This window comes from Carex rostrata, chromosome 32 (genome assembly GCF_964058835.1).
Source record: "Carex rostrata chromosome 32, lpCarRost1.2, whole genome shotgun sequence".
In the NCBI taxonomy this organism is placed as follows: Eukaryota; Viridiplantae; Streptophyta; class Magnoliopsida; order Poales; family Cyperaceae; genus Carex; species Carex rostrata.
In genome coordinates, this window is record NC_135949.1 from 2,600,600 (window position 1) to 2,627,556 (window position 26,957).

Genomic DNA, 26,957 nt, shown 5'->3' on the forward strand with positions numbered 1-26,957 from the left:
TGTACGACGGTAGGCATACAACGATCGGTATTTTGTTTAGTATAATTTATGTTTTTGTAGTGTAATTATTAATTGTCAAATTTTTTAGTTTGCATGTATATAACTATATTATATTATATAATTATAGAAAAACCTTAATTATATATAATTATATGTAATTATATTATATATAAATATAATATATACATATATTATATTATAGGTACATATACATATACATATACATATATTAAAAAGAAATCAAACCATGGATATTTTCTTTCTCAAAAAAAAAACAAAAAAATCCGGGCCGCGGAAAGAAACCCGTGCCCCGGAATAAAAATTCTAAAAAAAAAAATTTCAGAGCGTGGATTTTTTCCGCGGCCCGGAATAAAAATTCCGGGACGCGGAAAAAATCTGAGATTTGGCTATTTTTAAAAATTTAGCTGGAACCTGGTTATTATTAATAAAAAAAAAATTTGAGGGATAATTTAAAAAAAATTGGTAACAACCCACTCCACTGGAAAAAAAAAAGTACAAGGTAAATAAGCATATAGACATAACAATCCCACTCCACTAAAACAGAAAAAGTAAGAGTTAAGTCTTGACTCGCTCCTCATTTTCACGCCATTTTCAAGAGCTTACCTTGCTCACATCTCAACACTGCTGCTCTTTACTTTTTACACATTTCTCTCTTTCATATCTTAGATCTAAGGTTCTTTCCTCTCTCTTCCCAAAAATTAATCTACAGGGAAACATGGTAGGGAATTTGATTACTTCTCTGCTCTCTCTAGCCACCAATTTTCTCCCCTCTATTACAGCCTCTGCGCATGCTCCTTCTTCCTCTTCCTCTTCATCAAATAACTCTGAAAGGGGGCGTGCTCGAGCTGTTCGTGAGGATCTTGAGAGGCTGATGCGAACTCTGGAGCGAATCAAGGCCACACTGTACGATGCTGAGGAGAGGGAGGTCAAAGACCGCTCGGTCAAGCTGTGGCTTAAGGAGCTCAGGAAGGTCGCTTATGATGCTGAGGATGTGCTCAGCGAGTACCAGTATGAGGTCACGCGGGTCCAAGTAGAGGCAAGAAAGGCTTCTGAAGCATCAGGTCTTCACAAGAGAGAACAGATAGGGGTTAGTAGTTAGTATCTTGTGCATATAGAAATTTAACGTATCTTACTTGTGATAGTGTTACTAAATGCAATTTGTTTTCTTCCCGTTGGATTGGTATCCACTGGAGTGGTCACTTATTTTATAATAAGCTTTTCAAATCTAACATTAGAGTGTCAGTATATTGATCCCTTAATGAATATCATTTTTAATTATAAAATTACAAAGTTTGATATACTTATCTAATAAATTCATTTTTGGACAGGACATATATTGTTCCAATCTAATGAACTTGTACATGTAACTTATTTCCGTACATATTTGATTATTTATTAAAAAGTCGGAGGTCAATTTGCAAAAGGATGGAGAAGTCACTCACATTGTAGGCGCCTTGATTCCTTAATTATCATTTTCAGCTAACAAATTATGAAATTTAGCATTGTAATTCATTTCTTTTTTAACAGTACATTGTACCAATTCCTGATGGCATTGTTGATCGGCTTAACAAAATAAGAAATCGATTTGATGAAATAGCAAAGGATCGTGAGGCTCTTCAATTAAGCGAGAGTGATGGAGCGAGGCATCTGAACAATAAACTTTTACGACCCCCAACGGGTCACATGGTAGATGAGGCGAGCATTTTTGGGAGAGATGCTGAAATAGAGGCGGTAATCAATTTGTTACTTTCTGAAAAAGAAAAGCCCTTTTCGGTCATTTCAATTATTGGAAAAGGTGGTCTCGGAAAAACCACCATTGCCCAATTGGTCTACAAAGATGAGGGGGTTTGCCGGTGCTTTGATTTAAAGGGGTGGGTATGTGTCTCCGAAGAATTTGATGTTGGGAGACTCACTAAAGCAATCATTGAATCAGTCACCAAAAACAATTACGGTTTGAGTGAGTTGAGCCAATTACAAGAAAAGCTTGCAAAAACTGTGAAGGGAAAAACAATACTACTTGTTTTAGATGACGTGTGGAATGAGAATCGTAATCTTTGGGAGTTGTTCCGAGTTCCTTTTAGAGAAGCAAGGATGGTCAGAATTCTCGCGACAACAAGAAATGAAAAGGTAGCAAAGGTCATGGAAACAACAACCTGTTTTAACCCAAGTAACTTATTTGAATATTCATGCTGGCAGTTATTTGAGCATTATGCATTTAGTGGTACAAGTTGCACCATGCCAAAACACTTCGTAGATATGGGAAGGGAGATTACCAAAAAGTGTGGTGGGTTACCATTGGCTGTAAAATCAATAGCAAGTCTCCTTAGGCATGAAACTGATGAAGAGGTTTGGAGGGAGATTCTGGAAAGTGCTCTTTGGGAAATAAAAGAACCAAAAGAAGAGATTTTCCCAGCACTTCAGATTAGTTATGCTCATCTACCTGCTCATCTTAAGCCATGTTTTTTGTTTTGCTCAATGTACCCAAAAGATTACGTGTTAAAAAAAAAGGATTTGATAAGGTTGTGGATTGCTCATGGGTACATCGAGTCCCAGAGAAATAGAAAAATCACAGAAATTGGTGTGGAGTATTATAATGAGTTAGAAGAGAGGTCCTTTCTTGATGGTAATAAGTTGCATGATATAATCCATGATCTTGCTCGACTTAATTCTGAGAATGAACACTACTCGGTGGAGATCAATCAGCCACATGATATTCAAGAGAGAACTGTCTCGCGAGAAGTATACCATTTATATGTAGGCGGTTCCATGGGCTTGGGATATGTAAATAGAATTCCTCAAGAAAATAAGAAGGGTTTAAGAACTATTATTATTGATATGGGAGAACATCGTTTATATGTAGTCGGTTCCATGGGCTTGGGATATGTAAATCGAATTCCCCAAGAAAATAAGAAGGGTTTAAGAACTATTATTATTGGTAAGGGAGAACATTTGGGAACATTGGAAGAGTGTTTTAAAGGCGTAACCTTATGTGACCTCACTAAATTTAAAGTGCTCAGGGTATTGAAATTGAAATGGAATAATTTGACAAAGATTCCTCACTCCATTTCCGAATTGAAACATCTTACTTATCTAAGTATTAGTTCTACAAGTCTTAAAATGTTACCATTATCCATCGGCCTCCTTTACAACCTGCTGGCTTTACAAGTTGATTGTTACTCCCTTGAATATCTACCTGAAAATATTGGTGATTTGGCTAACTTACAGTTTCTATGTATTTATTCTCGTGGCAACCTTAAAGAGATACCAAAATCGCTCTGTTCACTTACTAACTTACTGGAATTAACTATTGACCGTCGATTCTTGGATTATGTCCCCCATGGTCTTGTTAATTTTCCGTCAATAACAAAAGTTAATGCTTGTTGGAAAGTTAGAACTATAGGTTGGTTAAAGGATATGAAGGACCTTAAAGGGATGCTCTGTATTGAAAATTTAAAGAACATTAATAATTTAGAAGATGCCAAGCGTGCTAACCTGAGAAATAAGAGCAAACTTGAGATTTTGCAGTTAAACTGGGATTATCGCAATGGAATTGGATACAGAGTGGTCTTACAGCTGGAATTAAGAATTGTATCAGAAGCTTGTGAAGGTGGGATAGTTGGCGCAGATGATGTACATTTTTCCTTGTTAGAATACCTCCAGCCACATCCTAACCTCAAGAAACTTCTAGTATCAGGTTACCCTTCCACCATAGTACCAGGATGGATGAGGGATCCATTGTTATTGCAGTCAATTGAAGAAATCTGGTTACAAAGTTGTGGCTATATTCAATCCCTTCCATTCGGTAATCTTCACACTCTCAAGGTCCTCTGCATTACTGAATGTTCTAGTATCCAAACTATACAGCTGGAGCAGCTGCCCTCCCAGCTTGAAAAATTCGAAATTTGGTCGTGTGACCACCTGGAGTTGATTACCGGATTTGGGCATCTAGATATGTTGAAAATACTGTACATTAATTCGTGTAAAACCCTGAAATCACTAACAATGGATGGACTGCAGTTGGTGGAATCTACAGAGCAATTTGGTGATTTACCTCATGAAAGACCACAAATTAATCGGCAGAGCATTTCATCACTTACAATGTTGGAAATTTTATCCTGTGGTTCGCTTCATTTGCTACCGGATTGGTTGATTCCATCTGGGCCTTGTGATGTGTCGGTTTATGGTTGTGGCTGCCCTGACTACATAAAAACTAATCAGGTTCATAATTTTATTATTATTTTATTTATTATTATTTGAATATGTAGATTTTGACCACTGAACTTTTTGACTTTTATGTAACCATAAGCCTTGGTAAGATGTTGACTAATCAAGCTGCTCCTGTTTCGACAAATAAATATTTCATTTTTTAGGGTGAAATTTTCATACATCCTTCAAGAGTTGTTGAATTTCTTATTTACTCTACTCTTATTTATATCTCACATATCCCTCAATTCTTATTTTTCTTTTCTATTTACCCATTGAATTAATAACCCACAATTAAATATTATATAATTAATTTATTTCCCATTATATCCTTATTCTTTCTCTTTGATTTAAATTTTGCAAAGAACATCATTGTTGTGCAAAGGCCACTTTCTCTCTCTCCCACAAAACACACCCGCGAGTGAGCACACTTTAATGTCAATGTCATGACTAATTTTATTTTCATTTTACTCAGATAAATGAAGGTTTTGTTCAACGCCTTTCAGGTCCCTCTTTTCCTCTCTTGCTTTAGTTTCATATTTATTTTTATTTCAAGGTACCTTACAATTGCAAAATATTTATGTTTTCTTTCTCATGTTCAGAAGTAGATAGTGAGGATGAATTGGATCAGCTGACGTATGATAATGATTGTACTTAAAAACTACACTCCCTTTATCCAAATGACATGAAGGTAATAATAATACAATGTCTGCTATCATACCACTAAATTAAACCCTTACCAACAACAATGGTGTCCTTTGCAAAATTTAAATCAAAGAGAAAGAATAAGTATAATGGAAAACAAATAAATTAGATGATATTTAATTGTGGGTTATTAATTCAAAGGGTAAATAGAAAAGAAAAATAAGAGTTGAGGGATATGTGAGATATAACTAATAGTAGAGGAGTAAATAAGAAATTTAACAACTCTGGAAGGGTATATGAAAAATTAACCCCATTTTTTATATTACTTGTTTGTTTCTGATACATAAGCTCTTGTCCAAATTTTTTTGCAGGGTTTTTGACGTGGCCCACAAAGAACACTTAGGAGTCCCCTCTAAGACCATCGATAGAAATAAATTTACGATCCAATTTATTATATGATTTGTAATAAATGAGAAGAATTCTCTTTGCTTGTGAGGACTCATTTTCATTGCTTTTGTATTATTTTTTTATACTCTTTTTCTTTTCTTTAAATATTCTTCTATTGGGTATGTTTGGTTGGGTTGACAATAGGTTATTTAGAATAGCCTATTCGGTGTTTGGTTGAGTTAGGGTAGTCAAAATAGGGAATTCAAACTTTTTGTCATATTAGAATAGACCATTTCTATGAATTTTGAGATTTGAATATTCTAATAAGATAAACGATACCTATTCTTGATTTAGCTATTCTAATTATTCTTGTTTTGCAACTAAACATATCATTGAAGAATGATTAAGCAAGCCGATGGTGAAATTTTAAATTGGCCAATTTTTTGTTGTTATTCGGATATCTGCCATTTTATTATATTTATCTCCAATTTTCAACTTTCTAAGAAGGCCTTTTTCTCTTTGTTACATATAAAATTAATTGATTAAAAAGCACTTCGGTAATCAATTTTGAGTCCCAATGGGTGACAAAATCATTTTGGGTCCAACCTGAACAAAACCTATGAACACGATCCTTTCAATGGAGAACAAATCTTAAATTGGTCCCCGTTTTGTTATCGCATTCAAAAATTTGAGAGAAGTCTGGTTTTTTTTTTTTTTTTTATTTAGGGGTGCAAACGGATTGGATAAATATCGGACCATATCCGGATTCGTATGTGAAAATTAGATATGGATATTCGATATCTGAATATCTGTACGGATACGGATATGATTTTGAATTTTAATTATATGTATCCAAATAATAAATATATATATATATATATATATATATATATATAGAGAGAGAGAGAGAGAGAGAGAGAGAGTTAGGCTGGGGTGCTATGGATAGCATAGTGGCCTCTATGCTACGGCTCAATATTCGAGTTTTCAAAATCCAAACGGTCGATCCGAACCGTTCATCTTATTCTCCATATTAATATCTGCTTGGAGACCAAATTTTACATTTTTCTGAATTTTTTTACTATTTATTAAGTATTTTACAAAATTGTTGATCCAACGGTGGCTGCACAAAACAGTAAAACCGTTGGATTAGCGATTTTCAAAGTGGCTTAATAAATAGTAAAAAAATTCAGAAAATTATAAAATTTGGTCTCCAAGCAGATATTAATATGGAGAATAAGATGAACGGTTCGGATCGACCGTTTGGATTTTGAAAACTCGAATATTGAGCCGTAGCATAGAGGCCACTATGCTATCCATAGCACCCCAGCCTAACTATATATATATATATATATATATATATACACGACACATAATGTAGTACATATTATGAAAATATTTATGTATTTATCTACGAATATTTGATATCTGATCCGTATCCAAAAAATAAAAAACATATATGGATATGGTTTTACCAGTATCCAGTTCGTATCTGATCCGTTTGCACCCCTATGTCTATTGCATTGTCGTTTTGGCAGTACAATTGCTATAGTTTTTGCAGAACAACCCCTACCACGATAAATAAACATCATGACTTGTTACACATTAGTTAGACGAATTTAACACAGAAAATTCAAGCCATGACCTTTTTTGGTTCCACTAATTTTTACTTTTTTTTTTAATTTAGGTCCTCGGTTAGTAATTATCCAAATAAGTTGGGAGTATTAAATTTAGAATCTTATTATATTACTAGTTAAGTGTCCGTGCATTGCAACGGAAATTAAAATATTGTTTTGATAATTTATTTTAGATGTTCTTAATTTTATTTGATTTCTTTATCATGTATTAGTAAATAATAAGAGCCAACAATAACTTTAGAGCTTGATAATATATTATTTGTCTATATTATTAGTAAATAATTTTAGGGGAGATAATCAATTATAAATAACTCTGAAATAAAATTATTAATAAAAGTTTCATGCTATGCCGTTCTAAACAAAAGAACACTGCATCCAAATCTCACTTTCTTTCCTAAAAACTACTAAAATTATGATACATATGAGGAGAAAATTTGGTGATGTTAAAGCTAAATTGCATAAAATGATAGTTATGTGAGGCTTAGTTGAAATAAAGATAGTTTAATCAGAGGCAAACAGACCAAGACATTCTGGTATATTACCAAAATATATTTAACTTACCCCAGTAGTAAATCCAAAGAAATGAGTCAAATGACAATGAAAGCAATAACCTTTGCATCATGTAAAACAGCACTAAATCCATACATTCTATTATAAAATATCGACTCCAAGGTGATCCTGTTAGATTATTTTAGGTCAGTTTCGAAAAAAAATATTAACATAAGAATGAAATTAAACCAAAATAATTACTCGTTTGATTGATAATTTAAATAATATCCGGCTAACGAAGAGAGAAAAGGAAAGAGGGAGGGAGCGAAGAGAGAGAGCACGTGGTCGTCTCTCTGAGGAACTCTTGAATCAGAACCGTCGCCGTTCACCTTGGCCACGAAATGGAAACCCTAGAGGCACCGCCTGATGCGAAATGGAAACTCTAAAGTCGCCGTCGTTGTCCGTCTCTCTGCTCGTCTCGCGCTCTCTCTCTGTTGCTCTCGTGCAGCATATGGAAAAAGGAGATGCCTAGTCGGTGGTTCGAAAAAAAGGATAGAGACGCGTATTCACGTTGGGAAGAAGCGAAGACAGGAAACGCATCCTTCTAAGTTGTCTTAAATGATACAATTTTCATGTGTCTTTTCATGTGGTCAGTACGTTTTAAACTAAATTTAGATTTCTACACGATTGACAATATGAAATAGATACATAAAATCGAAATTGATGGTTAATGGCTGATATTGAACTATATTTTTGATGAGTGGCTCAGATCTTTTCAATGGACGGCTTAGATTTTCTCTTGACAGATAGAGGGTTGGATCCCAAAAAAATATGCGTGATATTATAGTAGTCCTGATATGGTGCATGCTAATCACATTTTTTTCTATTCAAACTAAATATATGTAGCCAAAATAAAACCCATGAACTAAAAAAAAAATCGAGCAAGATTTTGAAGTTCGATGCTTCTATTATTGAAGGAATACACAACAATTTGTTCCATAATTATGATTTGAATATATTATAAATTCAATTTAATACATTTATCAAAATAATAGTATTTTGTTTGGTTATTACGGTTTTTGGAGATTAAATTTAATACAATTATCAAATAATAGATTATATATTAGGTTAAATAAAAAAATATAATATTTTGATTTCCGATAAAGAAATTAATAAACATTAATGATTAATTGGGGGATGCTAACAATTAGACCAAAAAAATTCTATCATTAATTGTTGTACCTAGGGGTGTTCATTAGATCCGGTTTATTCGGTTTTGAACCAAACCAAATTAGTTTGGATCAAACGGTTTGATTGTTTTGATTTAATGGTTCGTTTCAGTTTGCTTTTTAAAACTGAATTATAATTTCGGTTCGGTTCGATTTGAAATTTTTCAAAACCGAAATAACTGAACCGACCAAACTTTATTATATTATGAATTTGGTCAGGATGGCTCCGGTTTATTTCTTAATACCCCGGTTCATTTCTTAATCATTTGCTTTAAATAATTCAGTTTATTTCTTAATACCCCGGTTTTATTTCTTAATATACTTCGGTTTATTATAAATCAATTGCTTTAAATAAAAAAATTAATATATTTCGATTTGAACAGAACAAACAGAAATAAAATTTTGGTTTGGTTCGGTTTGTTTGCAATGCTAAATCAGTTTGGTTCGGTTCTATTTTTGAAACAGAATTATAACTTTAGTTTGCCTAGTTCAGTTCGGTTTGAACTGAATTGAACTGAACCGATGAACACCCCTAGCTAGTTGTACCCCTTCCTATGATAAAATTTCAGATTTATTTATAGAGAAAAATGCAATTGTGAATTTGTGATCATATATCTTAAAAAATGTAACAAATTTGATGATAAATTTATCTGACGTAACAGCGAACCAATATCTATTATAATAACAAAATAAAATTTCTACATGTGTTTGGTATAATTTAGATAGTTGAAGGAATACGCAACAACTTCTATTATTGGAGGAACATGCAGCAACTTTTATTATTGGAGGCCAAGATTTCTCTTTTTGCATTTATCAATAACGGTTTAACTTTGTTGACAATCGACTGGAAACAAAATTATTTGTAAATTGCGTCAAATTTGATATATGATCCATCGAAATTTGATATATGATCCAGTGAAGTAACTCAAAATTTGAGTTTTAGATCACGACATCTGATTTAAATCTGCGATAATTCATCCGAAGTGGAGCGCAGACATTCCGAGAAACAAATTTGAATTCTGATACTATCTTGAGCGTCGGATTCAAATCGGACGGTCTCGATCCAAAACTCAAAAGTTGGGTTACTTTAGAGGATCCGGACACCGGTCAGCTTTTGAGTGAGCATCTGCTGCGGTACTGCAGGTGACTCCGTGTCACCGTCCCTAAGTACCTGAGATGCAATGCAAGTCATAAATCTGGACCGTTCTTTTCATGTGACGTGAATCTGAAAGCAGGCCCTCTATAGTCCTAACTGGCTCTGGATTGAGTTTGCTCATTAATTTGGGCCGTCCAACCTTTTGAATTGTATTACCTCAGGTACCTGTGGGGACACGGACTCACTGCAGGTGGGACCTATATACCAAGTTGATTATCAATATTATTTTGTAATACTTTCACCATTCCTAAGAAAAAATAATCATACTGCTTTGCTATTTATTAAGCAATTTTGAAAGTCGCTGATCTGATGGTCCATAAAATTTTACTATTTTTTATTGTTCACAGCAAAATAACAATTTTAAAAAATGCTAAATAAATAGTAAAAAAATTCCAAAAAATGTAAATTTTGGTCTCCAAGCACATTTCAATATGGATTAAATATCTAACGGTTCGGATCGGTAATTTGGACTTTCAAAATAAAAATACGGCGTGAAATAGAAACGTATTTTACTTCACAACTCACCGTAGCCTAGCTCATTATTAATTGTAGAATTTTTTAGTTTACATGTAGAGTAATTTAGATTTTTGCATGTAGTATGAATGATTTATTTTTTTACTGTAATTTAAATTTATGTAGTGTAACTATTAATTGTAGAATTATTTAGTTTGCAAGTAATTTAACTCTTTGCAAGTAATTATTTCAGTCCTTGTAGTTTTTGTAAAAAAAAAATATCGTATTGGTTTGATAAATTTTTTTTTTCTAATTATGGTTTATAAAAAAATTCTAATTCCCATAACAAAATCTTAATTGGCAACTTCCTTCAATCATGCAAGTTCATTTATGTACCCGTCCATGAATGAATAATAGTGTTAGGCAACTTCCTTCAACAAATGCATGTGACTCGTACAATTTCACCAAAACATATAGAATTATAGACATAACAACCCCACTCCGCTATAAAATAAAAGGTAGATATTAAATAAGCATTGACTACTGTACCATTAAGTCTTTACTCGCTTCTCGACACTGCTGCTCTTTACTCTTTACACATTTCTCTCTTTTACAACTCAGATCTAAAGTTCTTTCCTCTTCACAAAAATTAATCTATAGAGAAACATGGTAGGGAATTTGATAACTTCTCTGCTCTCTCTAGCCACCAATTTGCTCCCCTCTATTACAGCCTCTGCGCAGGCTCCTTCTTCCTCTTCCTCTTCATCAAATAACTCCGAAAGGGGGCGTGCTCGAGCTGTTCAGGAGGATCTTGAGAGGTTGATGCGAACTCTGGAGCGAATCAAGGCCACACAGTACGATGCTGAGGAGAGAGAGATCAGAGACCGCTCTGTCAAGTTGTGGCTCAAGGAGCTCAAGAAGGTCGCTTATGATGCTGACGATGTGCTCAGCGAGTACCAGTATGAGGTCACACGTGTCCAAGTAGAGGCAAGAAAGGCTTCCGAAGCTTCAGGTCTTCACAAGAGAAAACAGATAGAGGTTAGTAGTTAGTATCTTGTGCATATAGAAATTTAACGGATCTTACTTGTGATAGTGTTACTAAATGCAATTTGTTTTCTTTCTCCGTTGGATTGGTATCCACTGGAGTGGTCACTTATTTTATAATAAGCTTTTCAAATCTAACATTAGAGTGTCAATTGATCCCTTGAATATCATTTTTAATTATAAAATTACAAAGTTTGACATACGAATCTAATAAATTCCTTTTTGGACAGTACATATATTGTTCCAATCTAATGAACTTGTACATGTAACTTATTTCCGTACATATTCGATTATTTATTAAACAGTCGGAGGTCAATTTGCAAAAGGATGGAGAAGTCACTCACATTCTAGGCGCCTTGATCCCTTAATTATCATTTTCAGCTAACAAATTACTGAAATTTAGTATTGTAATTCATTTCTTTTTTAACAGTACATTGTACCAATTCCTGATGGCATTGTTGATCGGCTTAACAAAATAAGAAGTCGATTTGATGAAATAGCAAAGGATCGTGAGGCTCTTCAATTAAGCGAGAGTGATGGGGCGAGGCGTCTACACAATAAACTTTTACGGCCCCCAACGGGTCACATGGTAGATGAGGCAAGCATTTTTGGGAGAGATGCTGAAATAGAGGAGGTAATCAATTTGTTACTATCTGAAAAAGAAAAACCCTTTTCGGTCATTTCAATTATTGGAAAAGGTGGTCTCGGAAAAACCACCATTGCCCAATTGGTCTACAAAGATAAGGGGGTTTCCCAGTTCTTTGATTTAAAGGGGTGGGTATGTGTCTCCGAAGAATTTGATGTTGGGAGACTCACTAAAGCAATCATTGAATCAGTCACCGAAAACAATTACGGTTTGAGTGAGTTAAGCCAATTACAAGAAAAGCTTGCAAAAACTGTGAAGGGAAAAACAATACTACTTGTTTTAGATGACGTGTGGAACGAGAATCGTAAACTTTGGGAGTTGTTCCGAGTTCCTTTTAAAGAAGCAAGGATGGTCAGAATTCTCACGACAACAAGAAATGAAAAGGTAGCTAAGGTCATGGAAACAACAACCTGTTTTGACCCAAGTAACTTATCTGAATATTCGTGCTGGCAGTTATTTGAGCATTATGCATTTAGTGGTACAAGTTACACCATGCCAAAACACTTGGTAGATATGGGAAGGGAGATCACCAAAAAGTGTGGTGGGTTACCATTGGCTATAAAGTCAATAGCAAGTCTCCTTAGGCATGAAACTGATGAAGAGGTTTGGAGGGAGATTCTGGAAAGTGGTCTTTGGGAAATAAAAGAATCAAAAGAAGAGATTTTTCCAGCACTTCAGATTAGTTATGCTCATCTACCTGCTTATCTTAAGCCGTGTTTTTTGCTTTGCTCAATGTACCCAAAAGATTACGTGTTAAGAAAAATGGATTTGATAAGGTTGTGGATTGCTCATGGGTACATCGAGTCCCGGAGAAATAGAGAAATCGCAGAAATTGGTGTTGAATATTATATGGAGTTAAAAGGGAGGTCCTTTCTTGATGATGCATGTACAGATAACGAAGAAGATTATAGTAAGTTGCATGATATAATCCATGATCTTGCTCGACTTAATTCTGAGAATGAACACTACTCGGTGGAGATTAATCAGCCACTTGATATTCAAGAGAGAACTGTCTCGCGAGAAGTATACCATTTATATGTAGGCGGTTCCAAGGGCTTGGGATATGTAAATCGAATTCCCCAAGAAAATATGAAGGGTTTAAGAACTATTATTATTGATATGGGAAAATATTTGGCACCAGGGGATGAGTATTTTGACCCTAACTTAGAGTTGATGGTTGATTGTCAAGATTCTTCGGAAGGCATAACCTTAAGTAACATCACTACATTTGAAGTGCTCAGGGTATTGATATTGAAATGGGGTAGTTTGACAAAGATTCCTCCCTCCATTTCCGAATTGAAGCATCTTACCTATCTAAGTATTAGTTCTACTCGTCTTAAAATGTTACCATTATCCATTGGCCTCCTTTACAACCTGCTGGCTTTACAAGTTGATAGTTACTCCCTTGAATATCTACCTGAAAATATTGGTGATCTGGCTAACTTACAGTTTCTATATATTTATTCTGGTGGCAACCTTGAAGAGATGCCAAAATCGCTCTGTTCACTTACTAACTTACTGGAATTAACTATTGACCGTGGATTCTTGGATTATGTCCCCCATGGTCTTGTTAATTTTCCGTCAATAACAAAAGTTAAAGCATGGTGGAAAGTCAGAACTATAGGTTGGTTAAAGGATATGAAGGACCTTAAAGGGATGCTCTGTATTGAAAATTTAAATAACATTAATAATTTAGAAGATGCCAAGCGTGCTAACCTGAGAAATAAGTGCAAACTTGAGATTTTGGAGTTACACTGGGATTATAATGATGGAATTTTATACCCCATGGACTCACGGCTGTTATTAAAACTTGTACCAGAAGCTTGTGAAGGTGGGATAGTTGGCGAAGATGATGTACATTTTTCCTTGTTAGAATGCCTCCAGCCACATCCTAACCTCAAGAAACTTCTAGTATCAGGTTACCCTTCTACCATAGTACCAGGATGGATGAGGGATCCATCGTTATTGCAGTCAATTGAAAAACTCAGGTTAAAAGGTTGTGGCTATATTCAATCCCTTCCATTCGGTAATCTTCACACTCTCAAGTACCTCTACATTATTAAATGTTCTAATATCCGAACTATGCAGCTGGAGCAGCTGCCCTCCCAGCTTGAAATATTAGAAATTTCTTGGTGTGACCACCTGGAGTTGATTACCGGATTTGGGCATCTAGATATGTTGAAAAATCTGTTAATTCATTCGTGTAAAACCCTGAAATCACTAACAATGGATGGACTGCAGTTGGTGGAATCTACAGAGCAATTTGGTGATTTACCTCATGAAAGACCACAAATTAATTGGCAGAGCATTTCATCACTTACAATGTTGGTAATTAGATACTGTGGTTCGCTTCATTTGCTGCCAGATTGGTTGATTCCATCTGGGCCTTGTTATGGGTCGGTTTATGGTTGTGGCTGCCCTGACTACAAAAAATATAATCAGGTTCATAATTTTATTATTATTATATTTATTATTATTTGAATATTTAGATTTTAACCACTGAACTTTTTCAATTTTATGTAACCATAGAACTTAGTAAGATGTTGACTAATCAAGATGCTCTGGTTCAATTTTTTTTGCAGGGTTTTTGACGTTGCCCACAAAGAACACTTAGGAGTCCCCTCCAAGATCGTCGATATAAATTAATGAATTTACTATCCAATTTATTATATGATTTGTAATAAATGAGAATAATTCTCTTTGCTTGTGAGGACTCATTTTCATTGCTTTTGTATTTTTTTTCTATACTCTTTTTCTTTTCTTCAAATATTCTTCTCTTGAGGTATTTTTGATTGGGTTGAGAATATATTATTTGGAATAACCTATTCGGTGTTTGGTTGGGTTAGAATAGTCAGAATAGGGAATCCAAACTTTTTGTCATATTAGAATAGACTATTCCGAATAATTTTGATATTTGACTATTTTTAAGATAAACTATACCTATTCTTGATTTGACTATTCTAGTTATTCTTGTTTTGCAACCAAACATACCGTTGAAGAATGATTAAGCAAGCCCACAGTGAAATTTTAAATTGGCCAATTTTTTGTTGTTATTTGGGTATCTGCCATTTTATTATATTTATCTCCAATTTTCAACTTTTTGATAAGGCTTTTTTCTCTTTGTTAGACATAAAATTAATTGATTAAACAACACTTCGATAATCAATTTGAATCCCAATGGGTGAATCGTTTTGAGTCCAACTTTTTGAAGGAACAAAACCTCTGAACACAATCCTTTCAATGGAGAACAAATCTTAAATTGGTCCCCGTTTTGTTATCGCATTCAAAATTTTGAGAGAAGTCTATTTTTTTTTTCTTTAGGGGTGCAAACGGATTGGATAAGTATTGGACCATATCCGGATTCGTATGTGACTGATACGGATATGATTTTGAATTTTAATTATCCCGAATAGTAAATATATACTACATAATGTAACATATATTATGAAAATATTCATGTATATATCTACGGATATCCAATATCCGATGTGTATTCAAAAAATAAAAACGGATACAGATATAATTTTACCAGTAAGTAATTATCAGTAGATGCAGATACGGATATGATTTTTGGTTCTACTAATTTTTACCTTTTCTTTTAATTTAGGTCCTCGTTGGTAATTATCCAAATAAGTTGGGGGTATTAAATGCAGAATCTTATTATATATTATATAATATGGTGCATGCTAATCACATTTTTTTTCTATTCATACTAAATAGAAGTAACCAAAATAAAACCCACGAACTAAAAAAAGGGCAAGATTTCTAATTTGGATGCTTCTATTATTGAAGGAATAGACAACCATTTGTTCCATAATTATGATTTGGATATATTATAAATTTAATTTAATACAATTATCAAATAATAGTATTTTGTTTGGTTATTACGGTTGGTGGAGATAAAATTTAATATAATTATGAAATAATAGATTATATATTAGGTTAATGAAAAAAATAGAATATTTTGATTTCCGATAAGGAAATTGAAAAACATTAATGATTAATTGGGGGATGTTAGCAATTAGACCAAAAAAATGTATCATTAATTGTTGTACTTGTACCCCTTCCTATGATAAAATTTCGGATTTGTTTAGAGAGAAAAATGCAATTGTGAATTTGTGATGATATATCTTAAAAAAAAGGGTGGAGTTTTTGTTCTAAGGGCTTTGGACAAAAATTCATCCAAAGTCAGTTATAAACCGACCAATCTGTATTAAAATTTATATGGATGGTTTAGATTTACGGAGCTATTCAGAGTAATTAAGTTTTAACTATGTTGGCACGAATCTTAAAGCAAATCAAGCAGTAATAACGAAACAACAACTATTATAATAACAAAATAGAATTATACATGTGTTTGGTATAAATTAGATAGCTCAAGGAATATGCAACAACTTCTATTATTGGAGGAATACGCAACAACTTTTAATATTGGAGGGCAAGATTTTTTTTTGCATTTATCAAATAACGGTTTAACTTTGTTGACAATAAACCGGTGACTAAATTATTTGTAAAATGCTTCGAATTTGACATATGATCCATCGAAAACAAATTACAATATCGTATTTAATTCTTATATATATTTTTTATTTTTTTATATCCACCATCACATTGGCAAAATAACTTGGAATTATATATAACAAAACCATAATTAACTCAACCTTAATTTTAAATTACTGAGAAGGGACCAAAGTTATTAACATATAAATCAGTTCCTAAAAAAAAAAAGTCATCTCAGTAATAAGGCAAACAAGCCAGAAACATCTATTGAACATTTTCAAAGTTAAGCAGGTAAAAGACATCGGTCCAATTGCATGCTTAAATTTGATTTAAAAGAAGACGGCCCAAACTGGAAAATGAAGGACGGCCCAATATATTACTCTTTCAATGTTTTAATTATCAGAAAACATATTGATTACTTTTTCATCATAATAATAAATGACCAAACCAATTCGGTTCATAGTTAGTGGAGATCTGAAATAGAGGTGGACCGACACAATTGGTTAAGTCATCCCCGGTGAAACCCGCTCTCCCTTGCGCTCCTAAATCACCGAAATTTAACAAAAAAATAATAAACCAAAACACCTTCAAAATGGAGAAATTTTATATTTATCTGGGCCGCACAACTAATCTGCAGTTCATTTATTGGGAAACATAGATTGGCTCAGAGAACTTTCAAAACTTGAATATATTCAATATTATGTTAGCCTTCAATACACCAACGGCAACTTGAGTTTGAGGCAAAATTTCACCTTCCTATCCCAAAAACAATTTGCAAAAATAATACAAATGAGTAAAAAATCGAATCCATAATAAAAACATCCACAAAACAAATAAAAATTATAATTCTAACTCTTATAAATTTGGTAGCATAGTATCATGATGCCAAAAGATAGAGGATGAAATTGGAACAACCTCTATTCAGGTCTATATATACGCCAAAAGAAATTAATGTCATTGAAAACATCAAAAGCTCAAAAATCAAATGTAAAAGAGGTTGAGAACTTAAAATGTGGAGTTCAACAGATGCATACCTCCGAATTAGGAGTATGGTGGAAAAACAAAAACCTGAATTATATGGTAATCATACCCTAAATGGTAAACTTGAATTGTAGCATTTACCTAACTGTGATGTGTTGTACCCGTATACTAAAGCACTTGATTGATACAACCCAATGATGTTCTATATCTACTTAAAATTTGTAATTTATATCATTTTTTAGGTTTTAGTCTTCAACTAGAGACACTAACCATATACCAGCTATTTATTTGCCCTCAACTAGAGACACTAACCAGGCCCATTATTTCAGCACGCATAGGTGCAGTAAAATTTCTTACTCCATTGTTGGAAGTATGGATACCAAATTTATACAGCACACATTCCTATGGAAGTATTGATACTTGAATTATTTTCTTGATATAACAATTAAGCAGAACCTTAATTTTGACTTACATAAAATCGCTGGTACCACGGATGCTGGCGAGACGATCTCTGGATTTGAGCTGGGTGCTGGTAACTCTGTGTTTATGCCTCATCGACCATGCACCGCAGAGTCGCCATGGCTTGCTTCCTTACCAAATGGCCTCTCACTAGTGCTTGTAGCCTTTCTTGCCTGAAAATTTATTCATGAAAGGCCCATCAAAATCGACAGTATGACCTCACAAAATTGAAACTAGTCTCTCTGACAGCGGCAAATATGAGTGTACCGACCGGTACCAGTGTTGTTACAGATTTGGTACTCCATCCAATATTGTTACAGATGAGTACAAACAAAAGGTCCCTATGTATATACACTAAGAGCTGCATTGGTCAGGCTAGATTTTTGATATAAAAAGGCAGTATAGCATAACCTGACGTGGACGAAGTATGTTGCTTCTTGTTGTAGCACCCAAATATAACATAGCCTGCAAGGTGTTCGAGTAAATGCCTCACAGAAAATTCATCTAACAAGAAATGTTCTAGTAAATTCACCATCTTAATTACAGTTTCTTGCGCATGATAGTTCAATTCCTGTCAATTAAATAACAAAAGAACAACAAAGTGTTTGTATAAATGCTCAATAGTAATATGGCTCACAAGGTGTTTGTATAAATGCTCGCAAGGTGTATCCAGTGTTGTGCTTGATGTCTAAGGTCAACAATCTCATCTTGAGATGATTGCCTCAAGTTCTTTTTATTCTCGAGCATGTTTCTCACCTCTAATAGCTCATCTGATTTTGTTTCTGTTGGAATCTGTAGAGAAAGACATATGTAAGAATTGTATCAGCACTTAATTTAGATTTTTGAATATCAAAGGCAGAAGAAGTTAACAGTTAATACTAACCTCTAGTTCAGCTCGGGTTTTCTCAATGAATTGTTGGTTTATCTTCCATTTCTCCTCTAGCTTCTTAATTGACTCCATATAATCCTGCTAGTATTTTTTTTTTCCAGTCAAAAGACAAAGTAAATAGAAGATAATAAATGGTATACAGGCAATCAAAGGAAATAATATTGTTCTAGATACCTTTGATTTATCTTAAACACCTTTCCTATATGGTACTGTTCCTGGTACACCTTTGTACCAGTACCAGTAGAGAATATCTTACACACATTTCTTACTTTTACAATTTCTTTTAAGGTGTGCAGAGCACAATATAAGGCCTTCAATTTCAAGGAGTTGAGCACTTACAAGTAAGGTGCGGAGAATTTTTTGACGAAAATGACATGTCGCTTACAATCGCGGCTGCTCAATTTTACCTCCATTTGCCGATATATCTTTCGAGGCACGGTACTGTAGTTTGCTAGGGTTTTGGTGGAAATGACTTTTCTGGTGGCAAGAGGGAAAAATTAGAAGAGGACTAAAGTGAAATGGAGGGAGAAATGAGTTATAGCGATCGACACTTAACTGATTTGTGGACAAAAATTAGGAGGGAAGAGATGAAGTTTCCAGAGAAAAAAAGCCGATTTTTTTAAAAATACCCAAAAAAAAAAAATAAATTATTAATAATAACCAGTTTTTTGAAAAAATTTTAAAAATACCCAAACCGCCTCAAAATTCGGCGGTCCTGAACCTTTATTCCGAACCACGGTCAGTTCGAGTTTTTTTTTTTTTTTTTTGTGGTTCAAAACCGCCGAATTTATCAGTGGTCTGAACCAAAATTTTTTTTTTTTTGGCAAATCAAATTTGCACCTCTGGTTAACAGAGCAAAACACCTTCAAAAATCATGAAAATTGACCGACATGTAGTCTTGACATCGTAGAACAGGACTGTGAAGTTTCATAGAAAATCTCCAAACAGGTCGTGAGATATCAGCTCTCAAAAATTGCCCGAACTGCTGAATATTTCATTATGAGCCCAATTTTGCACATCTGCTTAACATAGCAAAACACCTTCAAAAATCGTGAAAATTGACCGACATGCAGTCTTGACATCATAGAACAGGACTGTGAAGTTTCATAGAAAATCTCCGAACAGGTCGTGAGATATCAGCTCTCAATAATTTTCCGAACTGCTGAATATTTCATTATGAGCCCAATTTTGCACATCTGGTTAAAATTTGGGCTCTCAATATCGGCTCTCAATTCGTGAGATACCAGCTCTCAATATTTCATTATGATCCCAAGTTTCATGCTGAATATTTCATTCTGATCCCTAATTTGGGATCAAAATGAAATATTCAGTAGTTCGGGCAATTATTGAGAGCTGATATCTCATGACCTGTTCGGAGATTTTTTATGAAACTTCACAGTCCTGTTCTACGATGTCAACACTACATGTCGGTAAATTTTCACAATTTTTGAAGGTGTTTTGCTTTGTTAAGCAGATGTGCAAAATTGGGCTCATAATGAAATATTCAGCAGTTCGGGCAATTTTTGAGAGCTGATATCTCACGACCTGTTCAGAGATTTTCTATGAAACTTCAAAGTCCTGTTCTACGATGTCAAGACTACATGTCGGTCAATTTTCACGATTTTTGAAGGTGTTTTGCTATGTTAAGCAGATATGCAAAATTGGGATCATAATGAAATATTCAGTAGTTCGGGCAATTATTGAGAGCTGATATCTCACGACCTGTTCAGAGATTTTCTATGACACTTCACAGTCCTGTTCTACGATATCAAGACTACATGTCGGTCAATTTTCACGACTTTTGAAGGTGTTTTGCTATGTTAAGCAGATGTGCAAAATTGAGATCAGAATGAAATATTCAGCAGTTCGGGCAATTATTGGGAGCTGATATCTCACGACTGGTTCGGAGATTTTCTATGAAACTTCACAGTCCTGTTCTACGATGTCAAGACTACATGTCAGTCAATTTTCACGCTTTTTAAAAGTGTTTTGCTATGTTAAGCAGATGTGCAAAATTGGGCTCATAATGAAATATTCAACAGTTCGGGTAATTATTGAGAGCTGATATCTCACGACCTGTTCGGAGATTTTCTATGAAACTTCACAGTCCTGTTCTACGATGTCAACACTACATGTCGGTAATTTTCACGATTTTTGAAGGTGTTTTGCTATGTTAAGCAGATGTGCAAAATTGGGTTCATAATGAAATATTCAGCAGTTCGGGCAATTTTTGAGAGCTGATATCTCACGACCTGTTCAGAGATTTTCTATGAAACTTCAAAGTCCTGTTCTACGATGTCAAGACTACATGTCGGTCAATTTTCACGATTTTTGAAAGTGTTTTGCTATGTTAACCAGAGGTGCAAATTTGATTTGCCAAAAAAAAAAAAAATTGCAAAAAAAAAAAAAACTCGGACTGACCGTGGTTCGGAATAAACGTTCAGGACCGCCGAATTTTGAGACGGTTTGGACATTTTTAAATTTTTTTTCAAAAAACTGGTTATTATTAATAATTTATTTATTTTTTTGGGTAATTTTAAAAAAATCGGGAAAAAAAGGGTGTCGGAGCTTATCAGGTGGAACCCATCTGTCAGCGACCAAATCATATTCATGGGGTGCGGCTTAGAGACCTTTAATTGCACGATTAGTTTAAGAAATAATAACATATTTGTAAAATGATCACTTCAGATGGAGTGGGCTTGCAATCTAACGGATGATATACATTCAATTGCATGGAATTAGAATTGAGTAATGCATATGAATTATTATTGGTAAAAGAAATTTCTGGCGGCAACAGAAAAATTTGGATGGAACTTCACAAAAATTTGGTGGGAATCTCAAACATTGATACTTCAAGGTTCCTTTCTTTGCTGTTGTACTTTTACATGTCGTAATATATTTGCAAGTTAATAAATTGTGTAGTGTAAATATGATGAAATTTTCTTACAGATTTTCAATTAATTACGGACAATGTTAAAAAGTTTTCATTTTTTTTTTGTCTTTTATGTGATCATTTTTAATATATTTCAAAAGCATTTACCTCAGAGTATATGAATTCTCTACTTACCTCTGACTTTTCATTACCTTCTTCTCTCTGTGCGCAGCCACCTAATTTAGGTTTTTCATTTTTTGAATTTCATATTTCCCCTAATTTTTTCACCTTCCCTCCTATTTCTGTGTTTCACCTAAGTTTTCGTATTCCCTCTTAATTTGTCCGCCTATTCCCTCTTTTTCCAAAAAAAAAATCCCAAATGGTTATTTGAGCATTATGCATTTAGTGGTACAAGTTGCACCATGCCAAAACACTTCGTAGATATGGGAAGGGAGATTACCAGAAAGTGTGGTGGGTTACCACTGGCTGTAAAGTCAATAGCAAGTCTCCTTAGGCATGAAACTGATGAAGAGGTTTGGAGGGAGATTCTGGAAAGTGGTCTTTGGGAAATAAAAGAATCAAAAGAAGAGATTTTCCCAGCACTTCAAATTAGTTATGCTCATCTACCTGCTCATCTTAAGCCATGTTTTTTGTTTTGCTCAACGTATCCAAAAGATTACGAGTTAGAAAAAATGGATTTGATAAGGTCGTGGATTGCTCATGGGTACATCGAGTCCCGGAGAAATAGAGAAATCACAGAAATTGGTGTTGAATATTATAATGAGTTAAAAGAGAGGTCCTTTCTTGATGATGCAGGTGTAGATCCCGAAGAAGATTATAGTAAGTTGCATGATATAATCCATGATCTTGCTCGACTTAATTCTGAGAATGAACACTACTCGGTGGAGATCAATCAGCCACTTGATATTCAAGAGAAAACCGTCTCGCGAGAAGTATACCATTTATATGTAGGCGGTTCCATGGGCTTGGGATATGTAAATCGAATTCCCCAAGAAAATATGAAGGGTTTAAGAACTATTATTATTGATATGGGAAAATATTTGGGAACATGGGAAAAGTATTTTGACCCTAACTTAGAGTTGATGGTTGATTGTCAAGATTCTTCGAAAGGCGTAACCTTATGTGACCTCACTAAATTTGAAGTGCTCAGGGTATTGATAATGGAATGGGATAGTTTGACAAAGATTCCTCACTCCATTTCCGAGTTGAAACATCTTACCTATCTAAGTATTAGTTCTACACATCTTAAAATGTTACCATTATCCATTGGCCTCCTTTACAACTTGGTGGATTTACAAGTTGATTGTAACTCCCTTGAATATCTACCTGACAATATTGGTGATCTGGCTAACTTACAGTTTCTATGTATTGATTCTGGTGACAACCTTAAAGAGATACCAAAATCGCTCTGTTCACTTACTAACTTACTTGAATTAACTATTGACAGTCAATTCGTGGATTATGTCCCCCATGGTCTTGTTAATTTTCCGTCAATAACAAAAGTTCAAGCATGTTGGAAAGTTAGAACTATAGGTTGGTTAAAGGATATGAAGGACCTTAAAGGGATGCTCTGTTTTCAAAATTTAAATTACATTAATAATTTAGAAGATGCCAAGCGTGCTAACCTGAGAAATAAGTGCAAACTTGAGAGTTTGCAGTTATTCTGGGATTATAAGGATGTATTTGCATCCACCATGGACTCACAGCTGAAATTAAAACTCGTACCAGAAGCTTGTGAAGGTGGGATAGTTGGCACAGATGATGTACATTTTTCCTTGTTAGAATGCCTCCAGCCACATCCTAACCTCATGAAACTTCTAGTATCAGGTTACCCTTCTACCATAGTACCAGGATGGATGAGGGATCCATTGTTATTGCAGTCAATTGAAGAACTCAGGTTACGAAGTTGTGGCTATATCCAATCCCTTCCATTCGGTAATCTTCACACTCTCCAGTACCTCGTCATTCATCAATGTTCTAGTATCCGAACTATACAGCTGGAGCAGCTGCCCTCCCAGCTTGAATATTTACAAATTTGGTTGTGTGAGCACCTGGAGTTGATTACCGGATTTGGGCATCTAGATATGTTGAACACACTGTCAATTGGTAGGTGTAATACCCTGAAATCACTAACAATGGATGGACTGCAGTTGGTGGAATCTACAGAGGTATTTGGTGATTTATCTCATGAAATACCACAAATTAATCGGCAGAGCATTTCATCACTTACATGGTTGTCAATTACATCCTGTGGTTCGCTTCATTTGCTGCCGGATTGGTTGATTCCATCTGGGCCTTGTGATGTGTTGGTTCGTGGTTGTGGCTGCCCTGACTACAGAAAATCTAAAAAGGTTCATAATTTTATTATTATTATATTTATTATTATTTGAATATTTAGATTTTGACCACTGAACTTTTTCACTTTTATGTAACCATAAGCCTTGGTAAGATGTTGACTAATCAAGCTGCTCCTCTTTCGACAAATAAATATTTCATTTTTTAGTGTTAAATTTTCATATATCCTTCAAGAGTTGTTGAATTTCTTATTTACTCTACTCTTATTTATATCTCACATATCCCTCAATTCTTATTTTTCTTTTCTATTTATCTTTTGAATTAATAACCCACAATTAAATATTATCTAATTTATTTATTTCCCATTATATTCTTATTCTTTCTCTTTGATTTAAATTTTACAAAGAACATCATTGTTGTGCAAAGACCACTTTCTCTCTCTCCCACAAAACACACCCGCGAGTGAGTACACTTTAATGTCAATGTCGTGAATAATTTTATTTTCGTTTTATGCAGAGCCATGAAGGTTCTGATCAAAGCCTTTCAGGTCTCTCTTTTCCTCTCTTGCTTTAGTTTCATATTTATTTTTATTTCAAGGTACCTTACAATTGCAAAATATTTATGTTTTCTTTCTCATGTTCAGATGAAGATAGTGAGGATGAATTGGATCAGCTGACGTATGATAATGATGGTACTTAAAAACTACACTCCCTTTATCCAAATGACATGAATGTAATAAATAATACAATGTCTGCTATCATACCACTAAATTAAACCCTTACCAACAACAATGGTGTCCTTTGCAAAATTTAAATCAAAGAGAAAGAATAAGGGTATAATGGAAAACAAATAAATTAGATGATATTTAATTGTGGGTTATTAATTCAAAGGGTAAATAGAAAAGAAAAATAAGAGTTGAGGGATATGTGAGATATAACTAAGAGTAGAGGGGTAAATAAGAAATTTAACAACTCTTGAAGGGTATATGAAAAATTGACCCCATTTTTTATATTACTTGTTTGTTTCTGATACATAAGCTCTTGTCCAATTTTTTTTGCAGGGTTTTTGACGTCACCCACAATGAACACTTAGGAGTCCCCTCCATGACCGTCGATAGAAATGAATTTACTATCCAATTTATTATATGATTTGTAATAAACGATAAGAATTCCCTTTGATTGTGAGGACTCATTTTCATTGCTTTTGTATTCTTTTTTTCTATACTCTTTTTCTTTTCTTCAAATATTATTTTCTTGGGATATGTTTGGTTGGGTTGTGAATAGGTTATTTGGAATAAGCCTATTCGGTGTTTGTTTGTATTAGAATAGTCATAATGGGGAAGCCAAACTTTTTGTCATATTAGAATAGACTATTTCTAAGAATTTTGATATTTGACTATTCTTAAGATAAACGATACATATTTTTGATTTGTCTATTCTAGTTATTCTTGTTTTGGAACCAAACATACTGTTGAAGAATGATTAAGCAAGCCGACGGTGAAATTTTAAATTGGCCAATTTTTTGTTGTTATTTGGATATCTGTCATTTTATTATATTTATCTCCAATATATTTTCAACTTTCTGATAAGGCCTTTTTCTCTTTGTTAGACATAAAATTAATTGATTAAACAGCACTTCGATAATCAATTTTGAGTCCCAATGGGTGACAAAATCATTTTGAGTCCAACCTTTTGAAGGAACAAAATCTCTGAAAACGATCCTTTCAATGGAGAACAAATCTTAAATTGGTCCCCGTTTTGTTATCGCATTCAAAAATTTGAGAGATGTCTGTTTTTTTATTTAGGGGTGCAAACGGATTGGATAAATATCGGACCATATCTGGATTCGTATGTGAAAATTAGATACGGATATCCGATATCCGAATATCTAAATATCCGTGTTGATACGGATATGATTTTGAATTTTAATCATCTGTATCCGAATAGTTAATATATACCATATAATGTAGTATATATTGTAAAAATATTTATGTATATATCTACGGATATCGGATATCCAATCCGTATCTAAAAAATAAAAATGGATACGGATATGGTTTTACCAGTATGCAGTCTGTATCCGATCCGTTTGCACCCCTATGTCTATTGCATTGTCGTTTTGGCAGTACTGTTGCTACAGTTTTTGTAGAACAACCCCTGCCACGATAAATAAACATCTTGACTTGTTACACATTAGTTAGACGAATTTAACACAGAAAATTCAAGGCATGACCTTTTTTGGTTCTACTAATTTTCACTTTTCTTTTAATTTAGGTCCTCCGTTGGTAATTATCCAAATAAGTTGGGGGTATTAAATGCAGAATCTTATTATATTATATGGTGCATGCTAATCACATTTTTTCTTTCTATTCATACTAAATAGAAGTAACCAAAATAAAACCCATGAACTTGCAAGATTTCTAAGTTTGATGCTTCTATTATTCAAGGAATACACAACAACTTGTTCCATAATTAATTTGAATTGAATATATTATAAATTAAATTTAATACAATTATCAAATAATAGTATTCGTTTGGTTTTTACGGTTGGTGGAGATTAAATTTAATACAATTATCAAATGATAGATTATATATATATTAGGTTAAATGAAAAAAATAGAATATTTTGATTTCCGATAAGGAAATTGATAAACATTAATGATTTAATTGGGGGATACTAGCAATTAGACAAAAATAAATGTATCACTAATTGTTGTACCCCTTTTTATAATAAAATTTCGGATTTATTTAGAGAGAAAAATGCAATTGTGAATTTGATGATATATCTTAAAAAAATGTAACAAATTTGATGATAAATTTATCTGACGTAATAACGAAACAGCTATTATAATAAAAAAAATAAAATTATACATGTGTTTGGTATAAATTAGATAGCTGAAGGAATTAATATGCAACAACTTCTATTAATGGATGAATATGCAACAACTTTTATTATTGGAGGCAGGGGCGGAACTAGGATTTGAGTATAGGGGGCTATGTAAAGTTGGGGGGTGCTAATACATATAAAAGAAAC

At 33.8% G+C, this 26,957-nt stretch overlaps 4 protein-coding genes across 10 annotated transcripts; 3 read left to right on the forward strand and 1 right to left on the reverse strand.

Moving 5' to 3' along the window:
- Positions 1-297: 297 nt before the first annotated feature.
- On the forward strand, positions 298-25,101 carry LOC144548020 (putative disease resistance protein RGA1). 4 transcript variants are annotated; one of them, XM_078296709.1, is made up of 5 exons: positions 298-1,108; positions 1,549-4,239; positions 4,700-4,730; positions 4,827-4,915; positions 25,017-25,101. In XM_078296709.1, the coding sequence occupies exons 1-4, from the start codon at positions 737-739 to the stop codon at positions 4,880-4,882; spliced, it is 3,150 nt and encodes a 1,049-aa protein (XP_078152835.1). In that variant the 5' UTR covers positions 298-736; the 3' UTR covers positions 4,883-4,915; positions 25,017-25,101. The 4 variants fall into 4 exon arrangements, with proteins under 4 accessions (XP_078152835.1, XP_078152834.1, XP_078152836.1 ...); XM_078296708.1 differs by lacking the exon at positions 25,017-25,101 and adding an exon at positions 5,241-5,596; XM_078296710.1 differs by lacking the exon at positions 25,017-25,101 and adding an exon at positions 5,273-5,596.
- On the forward strand, positions 10,786-14,844 carry LOC144548022 (putative disease resistance protein RGA1). The gene is made up of 3 exons (XM_078296713.1): positions 10,786-11,255; positions 11,692-14,349; positions 14,490-14,844. The coding sequence occupies exons 1-3, from the start codon at positions 10,884-10,886 to the stop codon at positions 14,496-14,498; spliced, it is 3,039 nt and encodes a 1,012-aa protein (XP_078152839.1). The 5' UTR covers positions 10,786-10,883; the 3' UTR covers positions 14,499-14,844.
- On the reverse strand, positions 16,563-19,451 carry LOC144548155 (kinesin-like protein KIN-UB). Of its 3 annotated transcripts, XR_013509268.1 has the most exons (6): positions 19,076-19,451; positions 18,731-18,817; positions 18,485-18,639; positions 18,259-18,312; positions 17,861-18,020; positions 16,563-17,163 (listed from the first exon to the last, which is right to left on the reverse strand). XR_013509268.1 is itself a non-coding variant. In XM_078296860.1 (5 exons), exons 2-5 carry the CDS (start codon positions 18,806-18,808, stop codon positions 17,933-17,935), a joined length of 375 nt encoding a protein of 124 aa, XP_078152986.1. In that variant the 5' UTR covers positions 18,809-18,817; positions 19,076-19,451; the 3' UTR covers positions 17,174-17,932. The 3 variants fall into 3 exon arrangements, 2 of the variants coding, with proteins under 2 accessions (XP_078152986.1, XP_078152987.1); XM_078296860.1 differs by lacking the exon at positions 16,563-17,163 and having other exon boundaries at positions 17,174-18,020; XM_078296861.1 differs by lacking the exon at positions 16,563-17,163 and having other exon boundaries at positions 17,174-18,020; positions 18,731-18,814; positions 19,076-19,450.
- LOC144548023 (putative disease resistance protein RGA1) lies at positions 22,029-25,101 on the forward strand. Of its 2 annotated transcripts, none has more exons than XM_078296714.1 (2): positions 22,029-23,980; positions 24,985-25,101. In XM_078296714.1, the coding sequence occupies exons 1-2, from the start codon at positions 22,031-22,033 to the stop codon at positions 24,991-24,993; spliced, it is 1,959 nt and encodes a 652-aa protein (XP_078152840.1). In that variant the 5' UTR covers positions 22,029-22,030; the 3' UTR covers positions 24,994-25,101. The 2 variants fall into 2 exon arrangements, with proteins under 2 accessions (XP_078152840.1, XP_078152841.1); XM_078296715.1 differs by lacking the exon at positions 24,985-25,101 and having other exon boundaries at positions 22,029-23,526; positions 23,796-23,828.
- Positions 25,102-26,957: the final 1,856 nt, after the last annotated feature.